At 44.3% G+C, this 27,559-nt stretch overlaps 3 protein-coding genes across 6 annotated transcripts; 1 reads left to right on the top strand and 2 right to left on the bottom strand.

The window, feature by feature from the left end:
- Window positions 1–278: 278 nt before the first annotated feature.
- On the top strand, window positions 279–3,105 carry LOC138214061 (frizzled-8-like). Its single transcript, XM_069175427.1, has one exon. It carries the CDS (start codon window positions 596–598, stop codon window positions 2,339–2,341), a length of 1,746 nt encoding a protein of 581 aa, XP_069031528.1. The 5' UTR covers window positions 279–595; the 3' UTR covers window positions 2,342–3,105.
- A 4,804-nt stretch (window positions 3,106–7,909) lies between these two features.
- Window positions 7,910–9,903, bottom strand: LOC138214076 (gap junction delta-4 protein-like). Its single transcript, XM_069175444.1, has 2 exons — window positions 9,265–9,903; window positions 7,910–8,874 (listed from the first exon to the last, which is right to left on the bottom strand). The coding sequence occupies exons 1-2, from the start codon at window positions 9,326–9,328 to the stop codon at window positions 7,910–7,912; spliced, it is 1,029 nt and encodes a 342-aa protein (XP_069031545.1). The 5' UTR covers window positions 9,329–9,903.
- Window positions 9,904–9,991: 88 nt separating this feature from the next.
- Window positions 9,992–24,830, bottom strand: LOC138214062 (cyclin-Y-like). 4 transcript variants are annotated; one of them, XM_069175430.1, is made up of 11 exons: window positions 24,271–24,829; window positions 14,202–14,276; window positions 13,805–13,822; window positions 13,490–13,524; window positions 13,011–13,105; window positions 12,884–12,919; window positions 12,405–12,462; window positions 11,841–11,960; window positions 11,297–11,463; window positions 10,785–10,947; window positions 10,490–10,702 (listed from the first exon to the last, which is right to left on the bottom strand). In XM_069175430.1, exons 1-11 carry the CDS (start codon window positions 24,422–24,424, stop codon window positions 10,586–10,588), a joined length of 1,038 nt encoding a protein of 345 aa, XP_069031531.1. In that variant the 5' UTR covers window positions 24,425–24,829; the 3' UTR covers window positions 10,490–10,585. The 4 variants fall into 4 exon arrangements, with proteins under 4 accessions (XP_069031529.1, XP_069031530.1, XP_069031531.1 ...); XM_069175428.1 differs by having other exon boundaries at window positions 9,992–10,947; window positions 24,271–24,830; XM_069175431.1 differs by lacking the exon at window positions 13,805–13,822.
- Between the last annotated feature and the right edge of the window lie 2,729 nt (window positions 24,831–27,559).

Genomic DNA, 27,559 nt, shown 5'->3' with positions numbered 1-27,559 from the left:
CCTCCTCCTCTGTTTCTGCTCGTTTGTAAAGAGCAGTGTGTGAATTAGTGTGTATTAGGAGGAGGAGGAGGAAGAGGAGGGAGGCGGGGGGTGTAAACAAGGACAAAGTGATTGTAACCCTTCCTCCAGGGTGAACATTTTAAACAAACACCTTTACAAAGGCCTCCTGATTGACTTGACTCGCTCTCCCCTCCCCTCCCCGCCCGGCCCGGGGGAGTGTCCTCGCGCCTCCCGTATAAAATCCAGCGCTCCCATCAGCTGCAGCGCATGCAGAGAGACACGGAGCTGCACCGACACAAAGACTGTCCGCACACTGTGTGAAAGTACACCGCTTGTTGTTTTCTGGATCTAGGAGCGCGTCTCTCTCTCTCTCTCTCTCTCTCTCTCTCTCTCTCTCTCTCACACACACGCACACACACACACACACACACACACACACACACACACACACACACACACACACACACACACACACCGTCCGCGCACGAGTCCGAGTCCAGCAGCAGCCCTGGATTGATCCGACCTGCAGCCTGCTTGCAAAGAGCAAGTTCGCTGTCACTTTTGTGGAGGACGGATCACGCGCAGGAGAACAGCGATGGAGAGGAGCATCCCGGGATGGTGCGTACTGCTGAGCCTCGTCCTGCACGGTACGCGCTGCATGGCGGCCAAGGAGCTCCAGTGCCAGGAGATCTCCGTGCCGCTGTGTAAAGGGATCGGCTACAACTACACCTACATGCCCAACCAGTTCAACCACGACACGCAGGACGAGGCCGGCCTGGAGGTGCACCAGTTCTGGCCGCTGGTGGAGATCAACTGCTCCCCGGACCTGCGCTTCTTCCTGTGCAGCATGTACACACCGATCTGCCTGGAGGACTACAAGAAGCCGTTGCCGCCGTGCCGGAGTGTGTGCGAGCGGGCCAAAGCCGGCTGCGCTCCGCTGATGAGGCAGTACGGCTTCGCGTGGCCGGACCGGATGAGGTGCGACCTGCTGCCCGAGCAGGGCAACCAGGACACGCTGTGCATGGACTACAACCGGAGCCAGACCACCACCGTGTCGCCGGTGGTGGCGAAGCCCACCAACCGGCCCCTGAAGCCGTACAACACCAAGAAGAAGAGCGGCTACGGCCGCGGCATCCCCGGTAAACACAAACCGGCTGCCTCTCCGTGCGAGCCGGGATGCTTCTGCCGCGCGCCCATGGTGCCCGTGACCAGCGACGGCCACCCGCTGCACAACCGCGTCAAGACGGGACAGATCCAGAACTGCGCCATGCCGTGCCACAACCCCTACTTCACCCTGGAGGAGAGGACCTTCACCGCCTTCTGGATCGGCCTGTGGTCCGTCCTGTGCTTCGTCTCCACCTTCGCCACTGTGGCCACTTTCCTCATCGACATGGAGAGGTTCAAGTACCCGGAGCGGCCCATCATCTTCCTGTCCGCCTGCTACATGTTCGTGTCGGTGGGATATATCGTCAGACTGATCGCCGGGCACGAGGAAGTGGCGTGCAACCGGGAGAACGGCGCCGAGCACATCCACTATGAGACCACGGGTCCCGCGCTGTGCACCATCGTCTTCCTGCTCATCTACTTCTTCGGCATGGCCAGCTCCATCTGGTGGGTGATCCTGTCGCTCACCTGGTTCCTCGCTGCGGGGATGAAGTGGGGGAACGAGGCGATAGCCAGCTACTCTCAGTACTTCCACCTGGCCGCCTGGCTCATCCCAAGCTTGAAGTCCATCGCGGTTCTGGCTCTGAGCTCCGTGGACGGGGACTCCGTTGCCGGGATTTGCTACGTAGGCAACCAGAATTTGGATAACCTGCGGGGCTTCGTGCTGGCTCCGCTGGTCATCTACCTGTTCATCGGCACCATGTTTCTGCTGGCCGGGTTCGTCTCCCTGTTCCGGATCAGGAGTGTTATCAAGCAGGGGGGCACCAAGACCGACAAGCTGGAGCGGCTGATGATCCGGATCGGAGTGTTCACGGTTCTGTACACCGTCCCCGCCACGGTCATAGTGGCGTGTTACTTTTACGAGCAGCACCACAGACAGACGTGGGAGATTACGCACAACTGCACGTGCGTGACGGACCCGAGCAGGCAGAGGCCGGACTACGCCGTGTTCATGCTGAAGTACTTCATGTGCCTCCTGGTGGGGATCACTTCGGGAGCCTGGATCTGGTCCGGGAAAACCCTGGACTCCTGGAGGACTTTCTGCACGCGGTGCTGCTGGGGCAGCAAAGCCTCCGCGGGCTCCATGTACAGCGACGTGAGCACCGGACTGACGTGGAGGTCCGGGACGGCCAGCTCGGTGTCCTGCCCCAAACAGATGCCCCTGTCCCGGGTGTGATCAGGGGGAGAGAGGCGGGACATTAGACTTCAAACCAGCTTCTCTTTGGGGACAACAGACTTGATTCTTAATGGTTTTTTTATTTGGTAAATTATTACACGTGAGTCACCAAACTGCCACTTTGGTCCCGAGAACTCCTCTAATGTGAACGATTTGTTGGATTTCATTCATTCTGCTTCTAAAAGTCCTGATATGAGTTTGAACTCGTGGGAAGTGCTCCTTCTTTGCCTTATCCAGATGACGTCCGTGGGTTTGAATGTGAGGGAGGGGGGGGAGGGGGGGGGTAATTGTGTTGGGATTGTCCATCAGCGTGTTGTAATTAGCACATTAATGAGCGCCTAATGACTTCTCTTTAAATAATGAGCCCGTCAGCAGCAGAACAATGTACCTGGCGCGGAGAGCCCGCAGTCTTATCTGCGCCTAATTGAATGCGCACAGCTGACAAGACCCCCCCCCCCCCCCGCCCCCCCCCTCGTCGACAGGTTACACGGTATATGAGGCTCTCCTCCGTCTTCTTACTGTAAAGAAACCGCCGTGTCTTAAACACAAACACTCCCAGTGAGACGCTGTTTTCTGTCTCCACCTTTGAATCGATGCCTTAATTCTGTCTCATACGGGTTCCATCAGCGCGTAAAGTGTATTTATATAATTATTGGTGCACATATGTTGTACATTTGTATATGGAATTTTACGAGACTGTAAATATGTATAATTTCCACTTTGATAGAAGATTTTATTTTGAGAATAAAATAACTTTTATGGGATGTTTTTTTTGTTTTTCTTGCCTCCTGCTCATTCACGACTGAACCTCAACTGAAACTGTTTGTGAAGTACTTGAGAGAACAGCTGCTTTAAAAGTTATAGATCATTTATATTTAACTTAAAGATGTAAGCTGCCTTCGTGGCCACACAGATTTTAAGCTCCATTAAAGCTCCTCAATGCTGCAGAACGTCACGCTGAGACGCTGCAAGAGAGAAATGACAGGAGGTCTTCTTAGTTTACATTTGTTTTCTTTTTTTCCTGCTTGGAACATGTGTATCAGTGGAGGAAGAGTATTTCTTTTCTCCAGTTTTAATTTGTTTGCTCCAAGAATTTAAAAACCCCCAAAAAGGTGTCTGATCTCTGAACTGATCTGTGCTTTGTCATCGTGGCAGTAGATGCTTATTATAAGTTTAAGTGGGCAGTTCGAGGTGCTCTTATTGCCTGAGGCTTCTAATTAAGAGGTCAGAGAGGAGTGTGTGTGTGAAGGTAGTTAAAGCCGTGCAGTGTGTGGTCCGTTTATCCTCTGACAGGAAAACTGTCACTCAGCTCAGGTTCAACGTGTGGAAACGTTCAAAAAAACATGCTGTGCGTAATGGCCGTAAGTGCGCGTAAAAGGGTTCCATTTTGTCTCCAAAGTGAGAAAATAAGAAAATATTATCAAAAGTTGTGCTGATCTAAGTACTTTATGATCTGAAATGACAGGACATAATTTGATGTGGTCCAAACTCTGCAGAGGAATTTCATACGATGAGGACTGACGGCCAAAGTTGTGTTATGCTGCCCCCTTCTGGTGGAAGGAGGAGACGCTGACAGCCATCAAAAGGGCCATTGAGCATAAAAAGTGAATTTAATATACAGCTGATGAATGTGTTCAATATGAGTCTGGAAATGTGTCTCTTCTCACTTCTGATGTGAGATTTTGTTCTGAATCTCTTAATATATTTAATCTCTATTTTCAAATTAAACCTCCTTGAAGCTTCTTTAAATTTCATGAAGATAAAACTCTCTAAATGAGACCAATGTAAATGTTTAAAAATCAGACATCAAATATATATAATTTGTGCACATTTCTCCAAACTTGAGCCTGAAATATTTGCTATATTGTGGAAAAAGATGGAGCCGCCTCATTTCAGAGGAAGGCTTCTTTGTAACTTGTACATTTTTCTTTTATTCTCAACATTCAGACGATAAAACAGGTTTTATTGTTTAAAGACGACACAGAACGACCTGTTAACGGGCCGATTTGTTTCCCTGCGTACCAACTTACTAATAAATCAGTTCCTTCCTGCCGAGGCCGGATCGCTGCAGCTTCACCAGATACGTCTCATCAGCTGGAGATTCTGCAGCTCCTGTTCGCTCTCTGCTGTCAGAAGAAATTGATCTGTGTGTGTGTGTGTGTGTGTGTGTGTGTGTGTGTGTGTGTGTGTGTGTGTGTTGTGGCAGATGGGAGGAGTTCGGGCAGAGAAATTAGGAGAGGAAATGGGTTGAGAGGTCGTTCCTGATCCGTCTCCTTCTGACATAAACAAGAGGCGGTTCAGGAGGAGCAGATCCCGTCGGTGAGGTCCGGGGGGAACGCAGCTCCTCTTCACTGCCTCCATTTAGGACGTTTTGTGAATGCGGTCTTTGTCCAATGATCTAATTGGACATCTTGACTCTTGATTGGTTCCCAATAAATCAGGTTAAGACGTCTGAATGGCCTCCACGGGTCACATCTCAACGGCAGCCTGTAATTTCCTGAACGTATATACAGAGCCGGGTGGGCTATCAGCTGATTTACAACGCAGCCTAAAACAAACAGGGCTAACAGTGATGGACAGAGGAGCTCACTTCTGCCCCAGAGCATCCTGGGAGCAACCGCCACACAAGGAATCACAGAATTATTGAATTGCTTTGCAAAAAAAAACAAAAAGGGGCCAAATAATAAATATATATTGTCTTCTAAATCTGTACGGTGTCAGCCTCTTCTAAATATGAACAGATTAGTTATTATAAATGATAAATACCACGAGGCCAACATGCATATAGTTTGAATTATAACACGTTTTGATATATCTGTGTAGTTTTGAGGCGTTGCATCAGATGTTGGAGCCGCGGGATGAAAAGTCCGAGTATGAATTCTCAAAACCCGTCATTCACCTCAAATTCTTGTGTGCCTGCTATTCTCATTTTATTCTCCAAAGTCCCCCAGCAGAAGGAAACCAACGTAATAAGTTTGCTGCAAGATGTTTGCAAGATGGTCAAAATGATTTAATTGTGTGGTTGTTGTTTTTTATTAATTTATAATCAAGAACTAAAGGCTTTCTCCAAATACACAGAAAAGACTCCAAGTTTCTTCCTTCAAAGGATTTGCATGCTGTTTGGTAAAATATATATTAATGAGCAGTGTAATTTCTCACCATAGTTACACTGTTTAATATCTAATCTGGACAGGAAGTCACAGTCCAGCCCTCACATACGCTCCTGGATCATCGTGTCTCTGTTTCACCCTCCAGTTCCTCCATCATTAACTTCAAAAGGGAACTGGATGGATTTTTTTCTAACACACACACACACACACACACACACACACACACACACACACACACACACACACACACACACACACTCATCTCCACGACAACCTCGAGGGTGCTGAGGGATCGTTAGTAATCCGTGAAGCACTTTATCTATAAGAATAAGATATCGACCGGTTATGGAAAGATTTCCAATCACGAGCTTTGTAAATGAAAGTCAGACCTTTTTATGTTGCAAAATTCAAAACTCTTTTTTTTAGGCTAAGATTTTGGGTGATGTAGTTTTTCCAATATTATGATTATTTTTTTTCTTATTTTAAAAACCATCAAATGAATAATAAACAAACGGAATATTTCAGGTGATGGAAAGGAAAGAAAAAGTGCTTCTGTGGAACGCAGTCCACATGCCTGTCCACTAGGTGGCAGTAAAGGGACTAATCTGTTCAGGTCATAATGATGTGTCAACACTTTAAAGGCCTTCTTTTTAAAATAGTTTGACACGACAGCTGGCTTCCAACGTTTTGCCTCTGCAGTGTTTCTGCACTCAGTTTTCAACACTTCTACACATGCTCTATTTATAAACCTGTTTTTTTTTTTTTTTTTTTTAAAGAGCCAGTGCATTTGATTGACATGTGTGGGGGTCACCGAGTTTTTGCTTGTCCGACCTTTGACCTCCAGCGGCAACTGCGCTACGGTCCTTCCTCTGATGACTGGACACCCTCGTAATGTTTCTGCACGTCTCGGCTGCCCCAAATACCGCAGCAGAAGAAGAACGAGGAGGTTTGGGAGGTATGTCGAGGTGGGGGGGGGGGGGGGATTCAGCTGCTTTGGAGATCAGGTGTTGTTGCTGCAGTCATGGGGGGGGTCATTGTACATTTATCAGAGGCTGAGGTGAAACATCTCAGCGTAGAAAGACGAAGAAGAAGAAGAAGAAGAAGAAGAAGCACTCGGTGGAGAATAAAACCCGGTTTCTGAGGCTCCTTCACGGCTCAGTGTAACTCTGTGATGTCTCGGACATTTTTTATCCTCCAACTGCTGCCTCAGATCTTTTACTATAAAACATAAAAAAAAAAAAAAAAATAGGTACTAAGGTCGTCATTTTATTTCACGGCTGTTTGAGTATTTATGTTGCAGGGACGTCACATGACTTTATTTTATGTAATTAAAGAAAGATTTCACAAGGAAACTCTCAGCGTTCACAATGAATCCAATTTATGTAATTGTAAATATTTTGGTGGATAAAAGTTTAAGTTTAAAGTAAAATAAATAAAAGGAGTTTATGAACAAGGAAGAAAAGAATTCCAAAAATAACCTCATAACCAAAACTGTAGTTTACTCTCATGTTTACATGCCAGAACCCATCAACAGGTCATCATCTGCTTCTGATGGATTTGTTTGTGCAATATTTTTCTTTTCATTCAGTTTGGAAATAAATCTAATAAATCTGTTGCAAAATTGTAAATGTGCAAAAAATAATAAGATTTAAAAAAAAATTTTGAATAAGATTTGCATCTCGTGTGATGATGATGCTCATTTTGAATATTCACTACATGTCTCAGGTCAAAGGGTAAAACTGTTTGCATGTTGAGCGATGGCGGCGAGGAGGCCGACGGCCCGTTGTCACCCGAGCAGGGCTGACTTGAGTCGGGTCGCGGCGGGGTCGCCCGGCGGTCAGGTGAGGGGTCAGAGGTCATGTCAGTGAGCCTGTTGAGGCTGCCGGCGTTCGAACAGCTGAGCGCTGACATTTGGTTGAAGCTTTTTATCAGAAAACAAAAGTATTTCCCTTTAACATAAAAACTGATTTGACATCGTCACTTTCATACTGATTGACAAGTTGAAAACAAAACGCTGACACATCATCTTGTAATGTTTCTATGCTGAATGTGTTAGAAAACATTTGTCAAGTTTCCTCCTTTTGTTTTAGCTCTGGTTTGGTCTCCACCAACAACGTAGCTTTTACTAATGTTTTCAGTCTGTGTTGGGAGGTTTTGAGGTTTAATCCCTGTTTATTTTTCCTAACAAAAAGAAAATAATATTTTGCGGCAAAAAAATAATAATTATGAAATGAAAGTAGCTAGAAAACCAAAACAATTAGCTAAAAGAGGATAAAAGAGCTCAGTAGGTTATAATTTGAGTCGTGTGTCATTTGAACTCAAAGTATTCTTTCGTTAGTGCGTCTTTCCAGCAGTTTTTTTTCAGTACAGAACAACTCTTCAAAAATAAAATCAGCTGAAAGACTGGCTGGTTTCTGGAGGACGGTCCGGAGTGATGAAGCTCCGCCCCCTCGGTCTCTTACACCCACGTTCTCCTGTCCTGACACTCGCTGCTGTCGGACTGTTGTCCCGAGTTCGGAGCGTACTGTCCCGTCGTCTTTTTGACGCCGGCGGGTGTCGTCGCCCTCGGGTTCGGTAGCGGTCCTTTATCCGGGCGAGGCGACAGCGGAGGTCTGGAGTGGCCGCGGTGGACGAAGTGAGTCGGGACCGCGGCGTTCAGAGGAGACGGCGACGTCTTCGAGCCCCCCCCGGTCCCGAGGACGTCGGCGTCTTCGGTCGCCGTCGTGGTCGTGGTCGTGAACACGCTGCTCATCTCCTCCATCATCTCCTCCATCAGCTCCTCCCTCTTCCTCCTCCACCTCACCATCGCCTCCGCCGAGCTCGCCAGGTCCGCCAGGCTGAGCAGGACGGACGCGGCGGACACGCCCAGCATGAAGTTGAGCATCAAGGTCTTCTCGGTGGGTCGGGAGACGTAGCACTCGACCCCGGAGGTGCAGGGAGCCTCGTAGCAGAGGAAACTCTTCGGAACCGACAACCCGAAGAGGAAAAACTGTCCCGCGGCAAAAACGGCCTCCAGAAGAATCCGAAGAATCACGAGGAGGAAGTAGGCGCAGTGAAAGCGCGGCGCTGCCGCTCGGCGCGGGAGATCGCGGACGAGGCTTTGCTCTCCGGAGAAGCTCTCGAAGCCGAGAGGAGAACCGGATCGACTCCGGTCGGAGAACCGACCTCCCAAATACGGAAACGACAGGAGTCTGTGCACGACGTAGATGGAGAACATGAAATGGGGGAACCAGAGGAGAACGAGGTGGAGGAGCCAGAGGCGGAGCACGGAGACGGGAGCGAAGACGTCGAAGCAGACGTTGGAGCAGCCCGGCTGGATGGTGTTACAAACGAAGCGCTCCTGTTCGTCGCTGAAGAGCGTGAAGCCGCCGAGCAGCAGGACGAGAACACGTAACACCAACACCAGCAGCCACCAGGTCTTACCTGCAGAAACACAATACAAACAGAGTGACGGTCAAAGATGAGGCTGGTTGACACCCAGGAACAGGTTTTATTCAGACATCCAAATCAAGACAAAACAAAGCTCACAATTACATCGAAGCTGTGATTTATTTGAAAAGATAAAGTTATAATTATCCGGAAATTTTACAGATGAATGAAAAGACTTTAAAATAAAATGCACAAACGTTTAGATACTGTAAAGAAAGTTTGAGTTTATTTTGTGTTAAAAAAAGAAGTTCACAAAAACAAAAAATGTTTACTTTTTGGATTATTACAATATAATAATATAATATTGATTATTATATTTTGTTCACCATGCAGACTGAACTTTGGAGTTTATATTTTATTTATTAGACTATTAAAGGGACTCACCAGTAAAAGACACATTTTGACTGATAGTGATGAAGAGTAGATGGACCGCCTTCATCATCCTCATTCTTCAGCAACAACTCCAATCCCATAAAAAAAACAAAAAACAACAACTTGCAGCTCTTCAGAAAGTCCTTTTTCTGACCGGACACATGCGTCTCTGAGCTGCCGTCTCCAAACTACAGCGCCGACCCTCACAGCTCTGCACTAAATACGTTCACCTGCTATTCTTACCCGGCGGCCATCAAAGCATTGTTGGGATGTCAAGGTGCGAGTCAACCTCGCTGGAAGCTGGACGTCGCGGCTCGTAACGTTACGCTCGTAAACTTGGAGCGAAGCAGCCAAATGACAATTCATGATTATTCATTCTTCAAACATTTAAAAGTGAAAACAAAGGAAAGAAAGAAGTGAATGGTTGTCATTGGAAGACCCGTCTCAGTCTGTGGGTTTTCCAGGAAGATAGTGTTTCTGTTACAGGTGTTTTTTGAATGTGATGTTTAAAAGCTGTGAGCAGTGAAAACACCTTCAGTGTCTCAGAGTTCAGGAAGAAATCCGATATGAATTTTATTTGCAAAGCAGGGACTTGTAATTCTCAGATATCCACTAGATGTCACTAGAGAGACGTGGTTTACACTCTTCCGTTTCCAGGGTGATTCAGACCTGAAAACATGCTGTGAGGTTCAGGTTGTTAAAAAACAACGTCCTCAAAAATTACAACATTACACTCACGTCTGTGGGAATATTTATTTAATTTGTTCTGCCTCGTTCCATTTTTTTGTCACTTCAAAGTTTAATTGAACTGAAATGAGGAGCGTCACAGTAAATAACAAATCATAACAACCCGACGACCTGAGTATCAAGAGGTGAACTAGAAAATACTGTGACGAAGTTTCTACCGCGGTTTTATGATCGTAAAACCTGTCAGAAGGAAATAAATAAGCGGGAGAAAGTCCAGAGCTGCAGAGAACACCTGCAAAAGTTCAAATACTAAAGTCAAATAAATAATATGCTTCACAGGGAGGAAGTTGAAATAAAACACAGGGTCTTCACGTTAAGACCGGTTCACGATGTCCGGAGATTTTCCAACAAGCAGGAAGTCCTTTCCCTCCCAGAACCGAAGCGTTGAGGCACTGTGAAGGTGGAAGTAGAAACCTCCTGTTTCATTACAGGTCGACCCGTCCGGTCTGGAGCTGAGGTTCACCGGTCGGATGACTGTCGCTGTCCCAACGTGGGTTTTTTACACACCGAAATGTTTTCAGTTCAGCGCCGACCCGCGTCGGTCCGGTTTCACTCCGAGCCTGCAGCCCGATGCCGTTCGTGGCGGTTAGGAGAGGATGGCGGGAACCCATCGGATCCCGCACAGGTTGTCCACGCTGGCCGAGCGCTTCCTGACCGCCCGCCGCACGTCTTTGTACTTGTCGTCGCAGAGCCTGGACATCGCCTGCAGAGAGGAAAGAGGAAGTGAACGGAAGGAAAAGAGACACAAAGACGTGGAGAGAGGAAACGGCGTGGAAGCGTCTCACCTCCAGCTTCAGGGCCTTGTCCCGGCCCAGCGGCTCCAGCGGGAAGCTGAGGTTGTTGGACTCGGACAGCGATCGCAGGTCGAAGTAGTACTTGGCGTAGACGCTGGACGGCACGTTGATGTTGAATTGCAGCAGCTCCAGAAACTGGCGCTCCAGTTCGTTCCTGGTTTCATAAAAAAAACAAAAACGAAGCGCTTAGAATCACAAACTAAGAGTTGTTGTGTTGTTAATACCTTCGAGGGACCACCATGTTTCTACAGCAGCCCAGAAGGGACAAACTGGATGTAGAGAGGGCCTTTCATAGTTCAATTTGTTTTGGTTTTCATTTCATGGCCACTACGCACTTTAAACGGGGAAGATGAGGTGACGGTTGGTTGCAATCTGCAGTCTCACCACAAGATGGCACTAAACCCTCCACACCGCTCACCAGGCCTTACCGAGGGATCGTCATGTCCTTAAACCTAAATTTAAAGCCAGTCCGTTTCTCCATGCTGAATAGTGTCCTCACTCACATGTCCTCCACCGTGATGTCCTTGAGGATCTGGCAGTAGTCGACGTTCCAGACGGCCTGGTCGTCCCAGACCTTCGAGGCCAGCAGAATAGCACCCAGAACGATCCTCTTCCAGTTCCCCGGACAGATGTCGATCTCTGCGTAGGTCAGGAGCCTCTCCAGGTAGACCTGCAGGGACGAAGAGGACATCGCTGAGGACTGGAGGAAGGCAGCAGACAACGATTTACACACATCCCCGGCTCGTCTGAACACATCAGGGTTCAATCTCCCCCGAAGCAGAAACGGTGTGTGTGTGTGTGTGTGTGTGTGTGTGTGTGTGTGTGTGTGTGTGTGTGTGTGTGTTTGTGTTTGTTTGTTTGTTTTTGTGTGTTTGTGTGTGTTTGTGTGTGTGTGTGTGTGTGTGTGTGTGTGTGTGTGTGTGTGTGTGTGTTGTGTTTGTTTGTTTGTTTTTGTGTGTTTGTGTGTGTTTGTGTGTGTGTGAGGCTCCCAGGATGAAGATTTTCCGTTTAACGTGACGACAGGAGGAGGTTGAATAAAAACCTCACCAGAGTGACGATGGCACACTCGGCGGTGAGCTGAGCAGCGCTGAACAACGTCCTGACAAAGCGGTAGATCTGCTTCTGCTCCGGGTCCTGTTGGTTGTAGTCCAGAGGAACCTCTGACTTCTGGACGGGAGGACGAGGACGAGGAGGACGAGGAGACGGAAGGACATGGAGGAGGAAAGAGGAGGAAAAGAAATGGAGGCAGAAGAGGGAGAGAAAGGAGATGAACACAGAGGAAATGATTAAAATAAAAGATGATGATCGTGAAGATGTGGAGAACAAAGAGGAGAAGGAAGAAGAAGAAAACAAGATGGAAAGAAAAGGAGTGAAGGGAGGCAGGAAAAGAGGATGAGAGACAATTAACAACACAAATCTGCTTTTTTTAAGCCAGGTTCTCACAAGGTACATTTAAAAATACAATTAAAGCACTGACACAAGATAAAAACCCAATACTACTACTAATACTACTAATACTACTACTACTACTAATAATAATAATAATAATAATAATTGGGGGAAATTTAGCAAAATGCAATTGTAAGAAAAGGATGAAATCAGACGTCTTACTGAGAGAGGATGAAGCTTCTCGTCAAAGATATCTATGAGCATTCCTCCATCTGTGTCCCTGGAAGGAAGCAAAACACTATTTCACGATATCTTTAACGATTTTATGTGATTATAAAATAATATAAATGTAATGATTTCAGACACTAAACAGGTTCAATGCAGAAAAAGGCTGTAAATAGTTGGATAAAGTGTGAAAGCCTCTGAAGCTCAGAGATGCACCGCCATGTGAAAACATATTTTAATTGGATGATGTAGTTTCACGGCTAAATGTTGGCTAAAGATTAAAGCATTTAAAAAATGTTTACTATTCAGTTTTTAGGTGTGAATGTATGTTCTAGTGTCCAAACTCAAACCCTCATGTAAAAACATTTCTTTTTAAAACCTTAGTTTAATAACCTTAAATCCACATCACCAGATCATTTTGTGCATTATTTTTGTGCAAATATTTAAAATATATGTCAAGATTCATAAATCCTCACCTGTTTTTTATATGGTAGTAAATGGCCAGAGCTACGCTGTAGATACAAAAAAAATACAAAATACTTAGTTTATTATATGAGTGCCAGAGGAGTGTGTAGATAATGTTGTGCGTTTGTGTGTTCGGACCATTTAATGGTGTATTTGAGGTTCGGCTGGCTGACTGTGTTGTCGTCGAGGAAGATGGTGGAGCAGGAGCTGTACTTCCGCCTCGATGTCCCGTGCTGCACACACACACACACGCACACGCGCACACACACACACACACACACACACACACACACGCACGCACGCACGCACGCACGCGCGCGCACGCACGCACACACACACACACACACACACACACACACACACACACAGTGACTGTTACTAGAGTGTACATGTTTTTGTCTGACCCACATAAAGCCTGCCGGGGTGTCGAGCACACAAGAATTAGAGTCAGCGACATGCAGCCCAGGAATTTTCTGTTTCTTTTGAATCCGGGTTTCTTCCTTTTAAAAATAACAGTGAATTATTGGTACATCAGGTTTAATGGTTTATTTAAAGAAAAAAAGAAACAAAACTGAAATAATATGGTTCAGATTTTTGAAGGGAAACTGGAAACTCACGTTATTGATGAAGAGACTCTTTCGTTTTTCTCGTACTGTAAAAATAAAACAGGTTTGTCAATCATTTTTATTTCTGCTCCACTGAAAGCAGCAAAAACACAAAACTCAGCATTTATCAACCTGCACAACACGCTGTGATCACAAAGAAGCAAAGAAAGTGTTAAATGAAACTCAAAAAATAAGCATTTTGTTAAAATTGCTGAGAAATGGCAGCTGAAGGAAACGTATGAGAAAAAAAAACACAAAGAAAGCTTCAATAGAAAGAAAACGATGTGCGGTTTGACCACAAGAGGGAGACAAAGTCACACTACTCACCGTTCCTGTAAGGCACCTCTGAAAAAAGAGGAACCAACAACCTTACTTTACTTTACTTCACTTCAGAGACTATTGTGAACTTTTTCTTATGTCATACTTGTTTCACATCAACATTTTTGAAAACATGTCGGCTCAGCAAAATTACTTTAAAATTTTCAGAAAAAGAGGATATGTTTCTAAACTTTATGACTTGGTTTCCTTTTGTAAATACTGGGAAGTTTTGTGTCTGTTCAACTCTGAATTTACCAAAAGAAAACTATCTGGGTAAGAAGCAGCGATAATCACAACAAAATGCATCTTATCTTCTTATTTAAGTACAAACTCATCTGTCCTGCTTTAATTAAAACGTACATATATGTGAAGTATATGTATATAAGTATGAGAGGAATCTACTCACCGTCGTTCTGTGACTTGCTGAGGAAGATGGTGCTGGCCCGCGGGTGGTCCGACGGATTGTAATCCATGTTCAGCTCTGTCAGAACACAAATATAGTTTATCTCTTTGTAACATATTCAAGATAATAAATAAAGACACAGACAGAAATATGCATCGTTTTTCTGCATTAGAGGGCTTTAATCTACGATCACTAATGATGAATGTTTTAATCAAGCAAGGGCCATAATATTTCCACACATAGATTGAATATTATATTGAATAGACTGCCACAATATTTCAGATAGTTAACCAGAACATGAATAAACCTACTTTGGTTATTTACTTATTTGTGACCAAATACCTCAAAAACCTGATGACATCACCGTCGGTCTCAGCTGCAGTTTGTGTTTCGGGCTAATTAACTCATTTATTAATTTGTTCCTCTGCACTCAAACACATCGAGACGTGATTCATCACAGTCAGAGCTAATCTGGATTTCATCATAAAGGCGACAGACGCGTTTATGTGTGCAGCTCGTAAAGCGTGAAGGAGATTAAAACATGATATGCGTTTTAATAATCCGCCGTCTCGCATTATTAATGCGTTTTGTTTCTCGTATCCTGAACTCTGCAGGAAGATGAAACCCAGTCGTGTTCTCCTTCCAGCGAGACACGTTTCAAACTGACTGGGTTTTTTTTGTTTTTTTTTGGTGAAATCAGCGTTTAAAAATGTCTGGCATGCAGTCTGCGCTGCCCAAACCTTCTGACTCCTACAGTGTGACTGTAAAACATCCGGAGAGTTGGATTACTATGCAGACGGCGGGAGAACTGCAGTTTCTCAGTCACGCTCACTTTGGCCGTCGCTGTTCGAGGTGCGTTTGAAGCCTCGTCGTTAAACTCTGTCAACATCACATTGTTTGCACAGCGTCCGGTTTGTGAATTGTTATTTTAATCCATCATGTGCTCATGAATAATATCGGTTAAACTCTTGTGTCCACAGCATCCGAACCCGTTCCCCTTCACTTCGCGGCCCAACTGGAGCCTCGGCCGAACGATCTCAGCTCGGATTAGACTTGCGTCGGGTCAGCGCCTTGTGCAACCGTAATCAGGAGTATCGCCGCGTCCAGCACATTTCAACACCTTCACAAATTAAGAGCTTAAACGGCAGTTTAGCTGCTTTCTCAGTGTGCCGAAGAACACCGGGGGAGGAAATTTAAACAAAAGGATTTCTGAGTGGTCTGATATTTCGAGTGATTTTTAACTATTATTATCCACGTTCATTATCATCATAGAAATCTACAACCAGAACGAATGTAAAAAGAACTTGAAGATTCTGTTTTCGTCGTCTTTCTTTCGGGGCGACTGTGGCTCAGACGGTAGAGCGGGTTGCCCACTAATCATAAGGTTGCGGGTTTGAGTCCTGGATCCACATGCCAAAGTGTCCCCGGGCAGTTTAAATGGCTGCATAAGTACAAACCGTTTCTCATCACGTCCTTCAGTAGACATCTTAACAAGCTGCAATGTGACGATGCCAAAAATGAACCAAGAACCATTTCAGGTCAGTTTGTGTTCAGTCGTCCTGTTCTGGATTATTTGGAATTTCCAATCAGGTTATAATGCCTGAAAGCTGCAGCCCCCCCCCCCTCCCCCCCTCCCCCACACTGAGCCCCATTACTAATTATAAACTTTACCTAGTTTGGACCCAATCTGCATTGTTATAGTGTCAACAAACTGGTTCAACTGCTTCAATTCTACCAGTAAAATAAAAACAGTTTTTCAACAACAGTCTCGTCACTAAAAACACATTTCAACCATCAACAAATGCATCTTACATTTCCAGTATTTGCGGATCTATTTTTTTTCCCTCTAATGATTAAATAAAACTAAAACCTGCTTTTAAAAGATGATCTCATGCACAGACGTTTTTTCCCCTCCACAAAGCGTTTCTGAATGAATCCCTCTGCACCTGTCCTACTAGGCCAACCTACTGGAATTCCCAGAGTGCACGGCGGCGGGTGTCGAGTGCTGACACACGATATTCGGCGCCTCACGTAAACTTTAACGAGGACTCGCGGTCGGCCTGCGCGCGGCTGAAACGGGAGGAGCTCAGCTAAGCTATCAGCTGGCAGGCCTACCTGTCTGCCCCGCTGCTCTTACATAATGGATCAACAGCAGGCACACCCTGCTCTGAACGGCCCGGACATAATTGCACTATAGTGTTTCCAAACCTCGTGTTTATTTGCCTCCTTTTATACCATTTTATAACTTGTCAAAATATTCCCCGTCGTGTTCACACTCGCCTGCCAAAACCGAACACAGGAATCCTGAGTATTTTTTTTTTCCCCCCGTTGTACAATTACAACCATGTTTCCTGGCAGCCGGCACACTGACTGTTACATCCTGCAGTATTGTATGTGGTTTGTGTCTTGTGAGCATCTTGCTGTGTCAGCGTCTCGGAGCGAGCTGCAGCAACTTCTTTAAATGTGGCCGCCTCAGCAACGACTATCAGTTACCACAACCTGCTTTTGTTTTTAAGGACACATTAATCCTCCTGCAAACAGAAGATCTTTACAATCAGTACAGTTTAGATTAGTGTCACCAGTTTATATAGAATATAGTCAGGCTCCCCTTCTGTTCATCAGTTTTAGTGCTGAATAGTGGACGGAAAAGTGTTTCTGCACGTTACTATGAGCTCAGTGAAGCTGACCTTTTGACCTTGTCATAATTAGAGTATGACTTCTTGAATTATGACCATTGAATTATGTGTTTCGTGAGGGAGTTTCGACCTTTCGCCACTAAAATCTAACGTCAGATTTGAAGAAAGGCTTCCCTGAGATACCGCTTTCCAAATCATGGGACCCACAGACAAATACACAACCAGCGTGGAGGTTGTTCTCATTTGTATCTTCATTTTCAGGCTTCATGTTCTGGGATTATTTACATCCTACAAAGCCTCCAACCACAGCCTGAGCAACATCTACAGTGTGCGCTGTTATGAATGTGTCCCGGCGTCATTGTTGGAGTCTGCGGTAGCATGAACAGCGATTCTCTCCCATGAACACGTTCACTGTTCAGTCATGCGTGTTAATCTTTGGTGGTGAATTCAGACGACGATGAAAAGTGTTACATGAGAACGTTTGTAACGTTGAAATCACGATTAAAAAGGACCTGTCACATGTTCCAAACAGCAGAAAGGCTGATTTTAATGTGCAACAGAGCTGCATCTGATCTCTATGTTACAATAAACTGTCTCATTTATTCAGAAAATGATCCACCAACAATCAAGTGCATTCAAATATGTTGATAAAATATATCAGATCATTAATGTACAGAATATTTCACTATAAATACATCAGTGAGAGGTTCATAATGTCAGGTTATATAAATGCTTTTGTTCAACCGTTGCTCCATCTTCATTATCATGTCACACGTCAAACAACAGGAGCACGTTATTCTAACCCCCTTCACACTGTTTCAACACACACACACACACACACACACACACACACACACACACACACACACACACACACACACACACAATTGGCTGAGAGCGGTATCAAAGCAGACTGAACAAACAGGACCTGCACACACAAGCACATGGCCCCATATTACCCTGGGAAAGCACTGATAACACACACACACACACACACACACACACACACACACACACACACACCTACTCTGGTTGTAATATTTTCAGCAGGGAGTCGAGCGCACCTGTTAACACTTTGCTCATCAGGGTCGAGTATAAAAACGTGAAACAGACATGTAGTCAGTTCCTGTGGGTCTTTCAGCTTTACCAAGTTGGCTCATATCGTACACTGAACTTATCGTGTGAACTCCCATTTTGGAAGGAGAGTGTTTGTTTTCCTGACTGGTATTTATCTTTGGTTTAAGTTGTTTAAACCTCTAGAAGTTATTGTCTGATTTTGTTCAAAGTATTTTATTTTTTATTTTTATTTTTTACTAATTTGATAACAAAAATACTGAGTTTTCACTGTATTTTCTCTAAATATACTAAATATTGTCGTCCCTTGGACCTCTCAGGGATGTGACATATTTGGGGGCTTGTCTGGTATATGTAAAATAAGATGAAGTTACAGATTTATTTTCCACTAGGTTTTTATTTGTGATAATAATGTCTCCGGTGGCTATTGTGGTTATTATATTGTGTCATATTGTGTATTGGTCTATGTCCATCCTTCTGTTGGATACTTTTTTGGTATCTTTCCTTTCTTTTTTGGGGAGTACTCCTGGGCGATAATTAAGTAATTGCCTGTACGTGATACCGCGTTCATTAATTCACCTTATTATTATGCCACTAAAGGCGACAAGAAAATAGTTCCTGAAGAAAAAAAAAAAAAAATCAATGAATTGATCGGCTACATTGTAGCAATTATTCTTCATTATACCGTCCTGTACACCAGTGATTGATTACAGATTAGCAAATGAATGCAAGAAACAGGGAACTAATGTTGTGGGGTCAGTCACAAGGCAAAGTCAGATGATTCACACTTTGCATCGTCAGTCTGAAGGTGCTTTTGGTTTTGTAATCAGAGCCGACGACTTGCTGTAACATCCAGTCCTCGTTTATTTAAATCAGACTGTCTTTCAAGTGTTTTCAAAGCTCAAAGCCACCACGCCTTTCTGAAGTGTTAATTAGTGCGATGAGGAGGTGGTCGTGTTGCGCTCTGGGGAGTAAATTATTCTCTCATCACTAGTCAATAAACCAAATAGGGACTGTCTCCTGTGAATAGATCCTGGACGCAATAATTAATCCCCAACAAAAAGAGCACGAAGAGAGGAATACGTCTGTTTTCTCCTTCTGATTTGGTTTTACAACATTTTTCCAACTCTGATCCAGTCATCCGTTCCTGGTGAAACTCATGACTGCTGCTGTAAAAATAGTAATGATGCTGGATGTTGCTTCAGCGGTGGAAAGAAGTGACTGTATTGTGCTACTTCAGCAAAACCATCTTATTATAGTCATTTATTCTCTATTTTTCAGACCCCTCTGATTCCTCAGAAATCACACTGTCAGATTTTCTTTTTTAAGTTAATTTCAGGGCAAAATCTTTAAATCTTCATTTATTTATTTTTATCATCTATTTATGCACTTTATTTTTCAGGGAAGTGTTTTAAAGCAGTTCTGATAGTTAAACCTCTATATATTTCTGTTATTTCTCCTGTATTTGTAGTTTACAGATGGCACGTCGATGCCTGCTTCCAGACATGTCAGTCCTCCTGCAGTGATCTTGGTGAGAAAGGATGACTGCAGCACAAAATGTGTTGTTTGTTGAGCTCTGAGCACATGAGGAGCAGCTGATTTTTAAAAATGGAGGCCAGGAGGAGATGTGAAGGAGACACATGTCTGTTTGTTTCTGCTGCTTTTATCCTCTTCTCCCCTCTGACTCGAAGTTATTTGAATATTCTGCTCACCTGGCCTTCTGTGTGATTGCATGCTAATCAACCACCTGGTCGGTCCAATCACCTGCCGTCACACCTGCTCCCGATCAGGACATCAGTGTGAGTATAAATCCTCCAACAGTAGACACAGACTCTTTTACTTCTGCTGCTGCTTCCCAGGTTTATTTGTTTTCAGCCTAAAAGCTTGTTGCTGACTAGTAAAGGCTGGTACGTCCTCAGCTGTGGGCCTGTCCTGTCAGCTCAAGGCCTTTTTTTCTGAATCTGAAACCTCTGAAAACAGATTCCCAACAGTTCATCTCAGGCAACCTTGTGTCAGCTGATTGAAGGTTATTTGAGAGAAATGGAGCAACAAAGCGTGAAAGGGAGGTTTTAAATCAATCAAGGTAATTTCTACCTGAAGCATTTAAAAAAAAAAAAAAAAAAAAACAGATTGAGAGAAAACAAAACAAGATCCCGGAGGAGCGGATGAGTTTTACATTTCCACTGCTCGTCCTGCAGCTCTACCACTCTGAATCTATTATGCACAGATCAAAGATAAGCTCTGCCGGTGGCGACATCACACCATGACTTCACGTGTGCAATCAAGCCGATGAAGAGGGGAATAAACACGGGCTAAAGTTCACAAGTAGCACGTCCATCATTTGGAAATCACGGCACGCGCACTGAAAGAAATGTTAAAACAAATGTCGCTGGGACATTTTGTGTTACGTGAGAAGATATGAGGTCACGATGAACTTTTAGGACAACAAACCCACCGATGTCACTGTCCCAACACGACGAGCCACATTTGGCTCTCAATCATCTCCTTTATCACGTGTTAATTTGTATTTTCAGGCTTTACATCAACTCGTGTGTTCACAGGAGCATAGTGTAAATGTGCAACAGACGCTTCCACATGAATGTCATGCAAAATAAATCTGCGGGTGTTTTTAAATGTAACTGTGACCCACTTTAAAACTGAAATGTTTTGACGACATGATTTTACTTCCCTCTGAACGCACTCCATCAGAAAACCCCTCGTCTACAGTATATCTTTTATTTAGTAGCATATTTACTCCATTTTTGTTGCTTTTGTCAGATCAGAAATGTGGGCCTGTAAAACCGAATGCTTATCTCTGTATGTTTAAACGATGATTACACAAAGTGAAATAACCACCTCTGCAGGAAAACACGAGAGCCATTCAAAACCTTCATTCTCCCAAACTCAGCTTTTATTTTTTATTTTTTTTATTCCTGACACTCGATCCAGCGGTTTGAATCTGGACGTCAGTGAAGTGACGGTGTTGTGTAGTGCAGAGATTTCCTGCCATTAAAACACAGAGGGTGCTGCGAGGTCAAAACCCGAAACCAAAAAACAAAATCCCCCAAAGTGACATAAGAGCCCGGAGAGAGGCCGACTGTCTGCTGCCAAGGCATGCTGGGAAAACATCTGTCAGACGGATGTTTCTAATCAAACCGAGTTTCATAGTAAGATATTATAGTTCTGGGTGTCACAGCGGTTTCCACTGTGATTGACAGGTGATCTGTCCTGGGTCGACCCTGCGCTTTAAAGATCGGTTATAGCTTCCTGCCATCATTTTCTCTGAGTTTTTAAAGCTTTATCTCAGTTATTTAACCTCCGCCAGCAGCCGAGCTTTAGTTCTACCTTTTATTAGCAGACGAAGGAGCGATTTACAAACTCTACAATCTGCAGAGGTTCTCCATGACTCCTTTTTAAAGTTTGACAGCTTGTCTAAAACAGAGATGACGATTCCCTAAGCAGCTTCTGCAGGATTTGATCAAACCAACACACCATTTTCTACTTCCTGTAATTGTCTCCCAGTGTCAGTAAGATTTAAAGATGAACAAACGTCATTTTTTTTCTCCCACAACCACAAATATTGCGACAAGCATGGATGAGATCACTTCAGGTATTATGTAAGTCAGCTAATAGAAATAACAAAACTTAAAGAGGAACATCTCTCCAACAACATCACAGCATTTAATGATACATCTAACAAAAAGCTCCTTAAATACATGTGTTGTGCAACACTTCGGTCACGGCGCTGGTCGGCCTGTTTGTGGACACAAAAAAAGGCTCAAACGGATCGAAAAGATGCAACGAGCCCAGAATCGAATGGTCCTGCATCACTCCGACGGAAACGTCACCAAACTTTTCAGAGGTTCGTTCACTAAGCGCCACGTGACGTCGTGAAAGCAGCGCGTCACGCTTTAAATCGAGGCGTTAAATCTTGGCACTCGTCCGTCCCCGGAGGCTCTGACGCCGACTCCCAGCTGCCTCTCCGGGCTTCTTTTCTCTTTTAAAAGGGGGGGAGGATGTTTTTTTTTTTCCTTTTTTTTCTTTCAGATATTGCAGATTCTAATGAAGCCCACTAATCTCCATCATGCTGTCTGTGAGTTCATAGCATAGCAGAGCGAACACATTAGACACGCTCCGGCTTCAATCGGCGAGGCAGACGGCCTCTCAGCACGTCTTTATCCCCGTCGGGACGCCCGACGAATCTTCTTCACGTCACCTTCTCTGCTGCGTCTGGCTCCGCACACGATCACGCATCCTATCAAGGCAATAATTTAAGACATTTTCAAAGGAGAAAACATCTTCGATTTTGCCGTGCAGTGTTCTGTAGTGATCTCAACATCAACCCACAGGAAAAACAAAAGCACTCCAGCTAACAGCCTCCATGATGTCAGCGGCGAACACTCTCAGGGATCAATAAGCAGCAGGTCTCCCTCCGCGCCGACTCGGCGGACCGACGCCGATACTGATCAGCTTCCAACAGCAAAATACTCCAACGAACACGACTCTTGTTTTTTTAATTCATGAACAATCAGCAAAAGATCAAAACCCTTCAGACAACAGAGTCCGTTATCAAACCGAACCTGTCTGATGATAAAATACTGTTTTGTGTTTGACTCTTGAAGACTGACAGAAATAATCAAAACATCTAAAACGAGATGAAAAGCAAACCGGTGTGATGTGTTCCCACCAAGCGGGGACCATCAGTGATGTCATCAACCAGCAGTGATGTCATCAACCAGCAGTGATGTCATCGTTGGTTTGTGAACATTATGAAGCCTCCAGTTCAGATTCTGTCCGTCACCATCTTTACTAGTTCAGAGCGGTTTGGAGCAGGAAGTGACCATATTTGGACAAGCTGGGGGAGGAGCCAGCGGTGGATCTGACCGATCTGATCGGAAACCTGACGATACTACGTCCCGCCCACCGATAGCTGTAACCTGACTGCACCACAGGCCTGTCAATCAAACAGACACGCCCCCAAAAACAGGTCTTCTTGAATCTTCTTTTCTAATGAATGAGGGATTATTTTCAGATGGACCTCCAGAAAACTAATAAGAAGGAGTGACTTTAGCTAACAACACTGAGATAACTGATGGACACATTTTATTCACTTTGGATTTGATGAGAGAAGTTGAATGGGAGTCTATGGAGCCGGAGGCTTTTTGGAGCCGACCTCTAGTGGCACTCGCTGGTATTGCAGCTGAAGACACTTCTGGATCGGAACCATTTTACAGACCTGAAGCTACGAACACTTATATCCAGTCTGCAGTTCCATGACGCAGCTGTAAACATAACAGATGATTAACAGTAACGTCTGTATTGACAGGTTTTACAGTAAGTCTGTCCACAGTGTGTAATAACGTGTTTACAGCCTGGACAGACCACATGCGTGAAGCTGTTGGAGCTGCCGTGTTATCAGAAGCTTCCAGATCCAAAGCCTGAGTGGATGTGTTGATACTCTTATAAGATATCCAGTAATTATTACCCGGACTCTCTGAATATATTAAAAAAAAAAAAAAAAAACCAGTTAGAAATGAAGCTTGAGTCATTTCTGAGTTTCTTGTACAGTTTCTGAGGAAACCGTTCGTATGAAATGGTTTTCTGTTGGCTGGAAATAGGCAGCCCATTTAGGAGACACTCCAGTGTGAATGGGTCAATTGTAATGCATATTAGCATGTGCCAGTGGAGAGTGGGGTGGGGAGTACGGGGAGGGGGGGGGGGCTGCGCTCCATGGCTGCGCTTCTTTTTTTTTCTTTTTTTTTTTCATGCACAAGGCTGAAAACAAAGAGCCGCACAAAGCAGCTCCGTGTTTCTCTGCAGCCACACGGGACAGAAAAATGCACACATGACTTTTCCGTGTCGCTGCCGTGTTGTGCAGGAGGAAGCTGGACGTGAGGGAGGTGCAAGTTTTTATGGAGGTCAGAGGTCAAAGGTGATCCTCCAAGATTTAACACTCTTATTTTGAAAGGTTTCACTGGACTTATTTCTGCCTTTACAGTGAAAAATGTTGCAACACTTTATTCCATTTCTTTAGTTTTTCCCAAATGGCTTCACAGTCATTATTTAACATTGAGTGGAATTACTTTATTGTTGTTTTTACATAATACTGCTTTAATGGAGGTCTAATAAGCTTCTTTACTCTTATGGGGAGACAATTTCTGATTCCATTTATATAATAATTTACTTCCATCAGTCTCTCTGCTTGATTTTCATCTATCATAGAGACATTATTATTTTGAATCTTTCTATAATCTGTGCACATCCTTCTCAGGATCAGTACAGACCGTAATGACCGTGTTTTTCTGTCCTATCATCATCACGCCCTGACACGTAAACAGCCTGATGTTTGTTTGTTTTTTTACCGTCCACGTTCTCCCGGTCGCTGATGTGCTGCAGGTTGCAGCCCGTGTCCTCCCGGCTCAGATCCGAGTCCTGGTGGTACGACTCCAGCCTCGAGTGGGCATTCCTGCGGAGCTTCGGGCTGGCGGACACGCAGCAGGAGGTCGTGCTCCCCATCTCTCCCCGTTAACGACCCCGTCAGGGTGGAGGAGGAGAGGGGTGGGTGGGTTATAAGAAACGATCCTTTCCCCTGAAACGGGAGGAGACCCCACTGCGCCGGTCAGCAGAGATCACCGGAGCGCGCTGGGAGCATCCGGAGCGGCGCCCATAGATCCAGGCGAAGGGTGATGGGAGGAGGAGGGGAGGGGAGGAGGAGGGGAGGGGAGGGGGGGGGGGGTCGGTATCCGCGGAGAGAGGCTGTCACACACGGGGGAAATATGTCACTTCCACCGGGGAGAAGCCGACGTACGCACCGGGCCGACCTGCCTCCGCCACCCGGGACATCGTAAGAACCGGGACGCGTTCCTGCGCGGCTGAAGTGATGTGATGCTGGCTGTCAGCGCGAGACACCGGCAGGGAGGGCTGCAAGTCCCCGGAAACGGTTCCGGTTCAAGTGGGAGGTTACAAACGGAGAGAGAGAGAGAGAGATTCATCTTTTATTTATGTTTATGATGTTTATTTTCAACATAGATAAGGGAACATTAATATAGTAGTCAATAGATGAGCAAATAAAAATAAAGAGTATTTATTAATAATGTGTAGATTTACAGAGAACTGTGTAAACAGACTGATGATGATGATGTGTGCATTTTAATTTTAATAACCAGATGGAACAGAAACAGAAACACATCTCTACATATGACAGTGGATGTTCACCCCTCTTCTTTTATTAATTCAGGATTAGGTTTGGGTCAGGTTAAATGAAGCCAAATTAATTTACCAGTTTATTCATTTCATGTGTTTATGTTTATTTGTTGTTTCTTAAATCGAGTCTATAGAAGCTACACAATGGATTTCACGGTGACAAAGTTAGCAAATGGTTCATAAAATAAATTACTTGCCATATTGGCCATAAAACAGCTTGAAATGTTTTGGACACCAACCGGTAAGAGGTCAAACCTCAGGAGTCACATGTTGTTTTATTCTGGGGTTAAAACTATTCAGAGGAAGTGGGTTTTGTTTTTATTCAGACAGGTTTATTGATACAACTGCTTTTATATAATGTACTTTAATTACTTCCAAATCTTGTTTATATTCCTGAAGCACTGAGCTGAGTTTTGATAGTTACAACAGAGCCACCTGCTGGCCAACTCACGCTAATGCACGTGTTGGCATACTGTGTGAATATACTAATGCAATTCTTGTTTTTTTTTTGTTTTGTAAAGGTTTTATTACAAAAACAGAACACTTTAAAATGGATTTTATGACTCATCTTTTAGATTCTCAGATTCTAAATCTAAAATGTTCCCAATACATGTAAGTCTCATAATAAACCAGTTTTTTTGTACATACACACACACACACATACAAGATGAATATTGTGCACCTGCAGGATTAGAAACTATTTACTCCACAGAGCCGAATCATCCATAAATATAATAGAAATGAGAGGACGGGGATCGAGGCACCACACAGTTAAACCTCCTCCGCTCTGTGGTCGTTGTGATTCACTCAGTTACACGTAAAAAGTGAAATAGTTGTAAAAAAACATTATTTTTTTTTAAGGGAGAAGCTGAGAATCACTCCTGTCTTACTTTTACATCTGTTGCACATCTGGCCCAAACAAAAGGAACAGCCACTGCATGATTCTCCCGGTGGTCACACTGTTCCTGGTGAACTTCAGCATCCATCCTCCATCCAACAGCTGAAAACTGCAGTGACACAGATGCACAAAACACGTGACCATGTTTAGTGGTTGCAGTAGCGCGTGCTGACCAGTAGAGATCGTCACTGACCCGCCCTCAGCTGCAGCTGTTTATGCCGTTGTCACGGTAACGACGGGATTCAGCTAAGCTGCAGGAGGCTCTTTTTTTTTTTTTTTTCACTCTCCGGGTGGAAATTTCCACTTCAGTCAAACTGGACCGAAAGGCCACAGAGATGCTCCAAATGAAATGTTCAATCGACTCCCACGCTCTCCAACTTTCCCCCCCGCGGGTTTGTTTCTTTAACATTTAGGGGATGAATGAAGCAGAGGCACTTTTAAACCGAAGTTTACTTCAATCCAAAAATGATTTATATTTCCTTTTCATAGAATAAATCTAAAGTGAAATGATTCCAAGTTGACGGATGTTTGACTAAATATTTGATTTCACTTGCCGGCTGAATGAAGGAATTCATTTCAAGTTGAGCCAGAAAGTTTGAAAGATAAAACTCTGGTTCAGAGACGAGGAGAAAAGAACTGCAGTTTCAAGGTTTCCTCAGTTTTGTCCTTTTCAAACCTGTTCACCTGTATGTGTGTGTGTGTGTGTGTGTGTGTGTGTGTGTGTGTGTGTGTGTGTGTGTGTGTGTGTATGTTTGTGTGTGTGTGTATGTGTGTGTGTGTGTGTGTGTGTGTGTGTGTGTGCGTGCGTGCGTGCGTGCGTGTGTGTGTGTGTGTGTGTGTGTATGTGTATGTGTGTGTGTGTGTGTGTGTGCGTGTGCGTGTGCGCGTGCGCGTGCGCGTGCGTGTGCGTGTGTGTGTGTATGTGTATGTGTGTGTGTGTGTGTGTGTGTGTGTGTGTGTTTAAGTCCACGTGTGTGATTGAAACACGCACACAAAAAAATATCCTTTTTATCGCCATCAACCATCTTCAAGGTCAGTGTTGTGTTGTGTTGTGTTGTGTTGTGTTGTGTTGTGTTGTGTTTTGTTTTTGCCAAAGGGGTTGCCATGGAAACCGCTGGTTTTTTAATTTGCATTTGTTTTAAAGACGTAATTTCATGTTAGTGCCTCTTGAACGTTTTTAGTTTGATCAAAAGCAGCTTTTTTTTTTCAGTCCGATTTAGCGTTGTTTCAGCAAAAAATACACTTTATGTTTCTAAATCAAGAAAACTGGCACGATTTTAAACACGTTGCTCATAAACAATTCAGTCTGCATTGTTAGTATTATATTTTATTTAATCTAAAAACATATGAATCAAACTGAGATTTATTACTTAATAGATGGGAACCAAGAGTCTTTGAGACTCTTCTAACTGGACGTGACACAACCTGTGACAGAAACCTTTTTTTGTATTATTATTATTATTTAAACTATATAAAAGAGAATAAAAACAAATGTCAGGTGTGTCAACAGAGTTTGATATAAGAAAGTTAGTATTTGCAGTAATATGTTG

Source organism: Embiotoca jacksoni, unplaced genomic scaffold, assembly GCF_022577435.1.
Source record: "Embiotoca jacksoni isolate LCO1_2020_lvr unplaced genomic scaffold, fEmbJac1.0.p SCAF_67, whole genome shotgun sequence".
Taxonomy (NCBI): domain Eukaryota; kingdom Metazoa; phylum Chordata; class Actinopteri; family Embiotocidae; genus Embiotoca; species Embiotoca jacksoni.
Note: the sequence above shows the minus strand (reverse complement) of the source record. Positions and strands in the feature narration are given on the sequence as shown.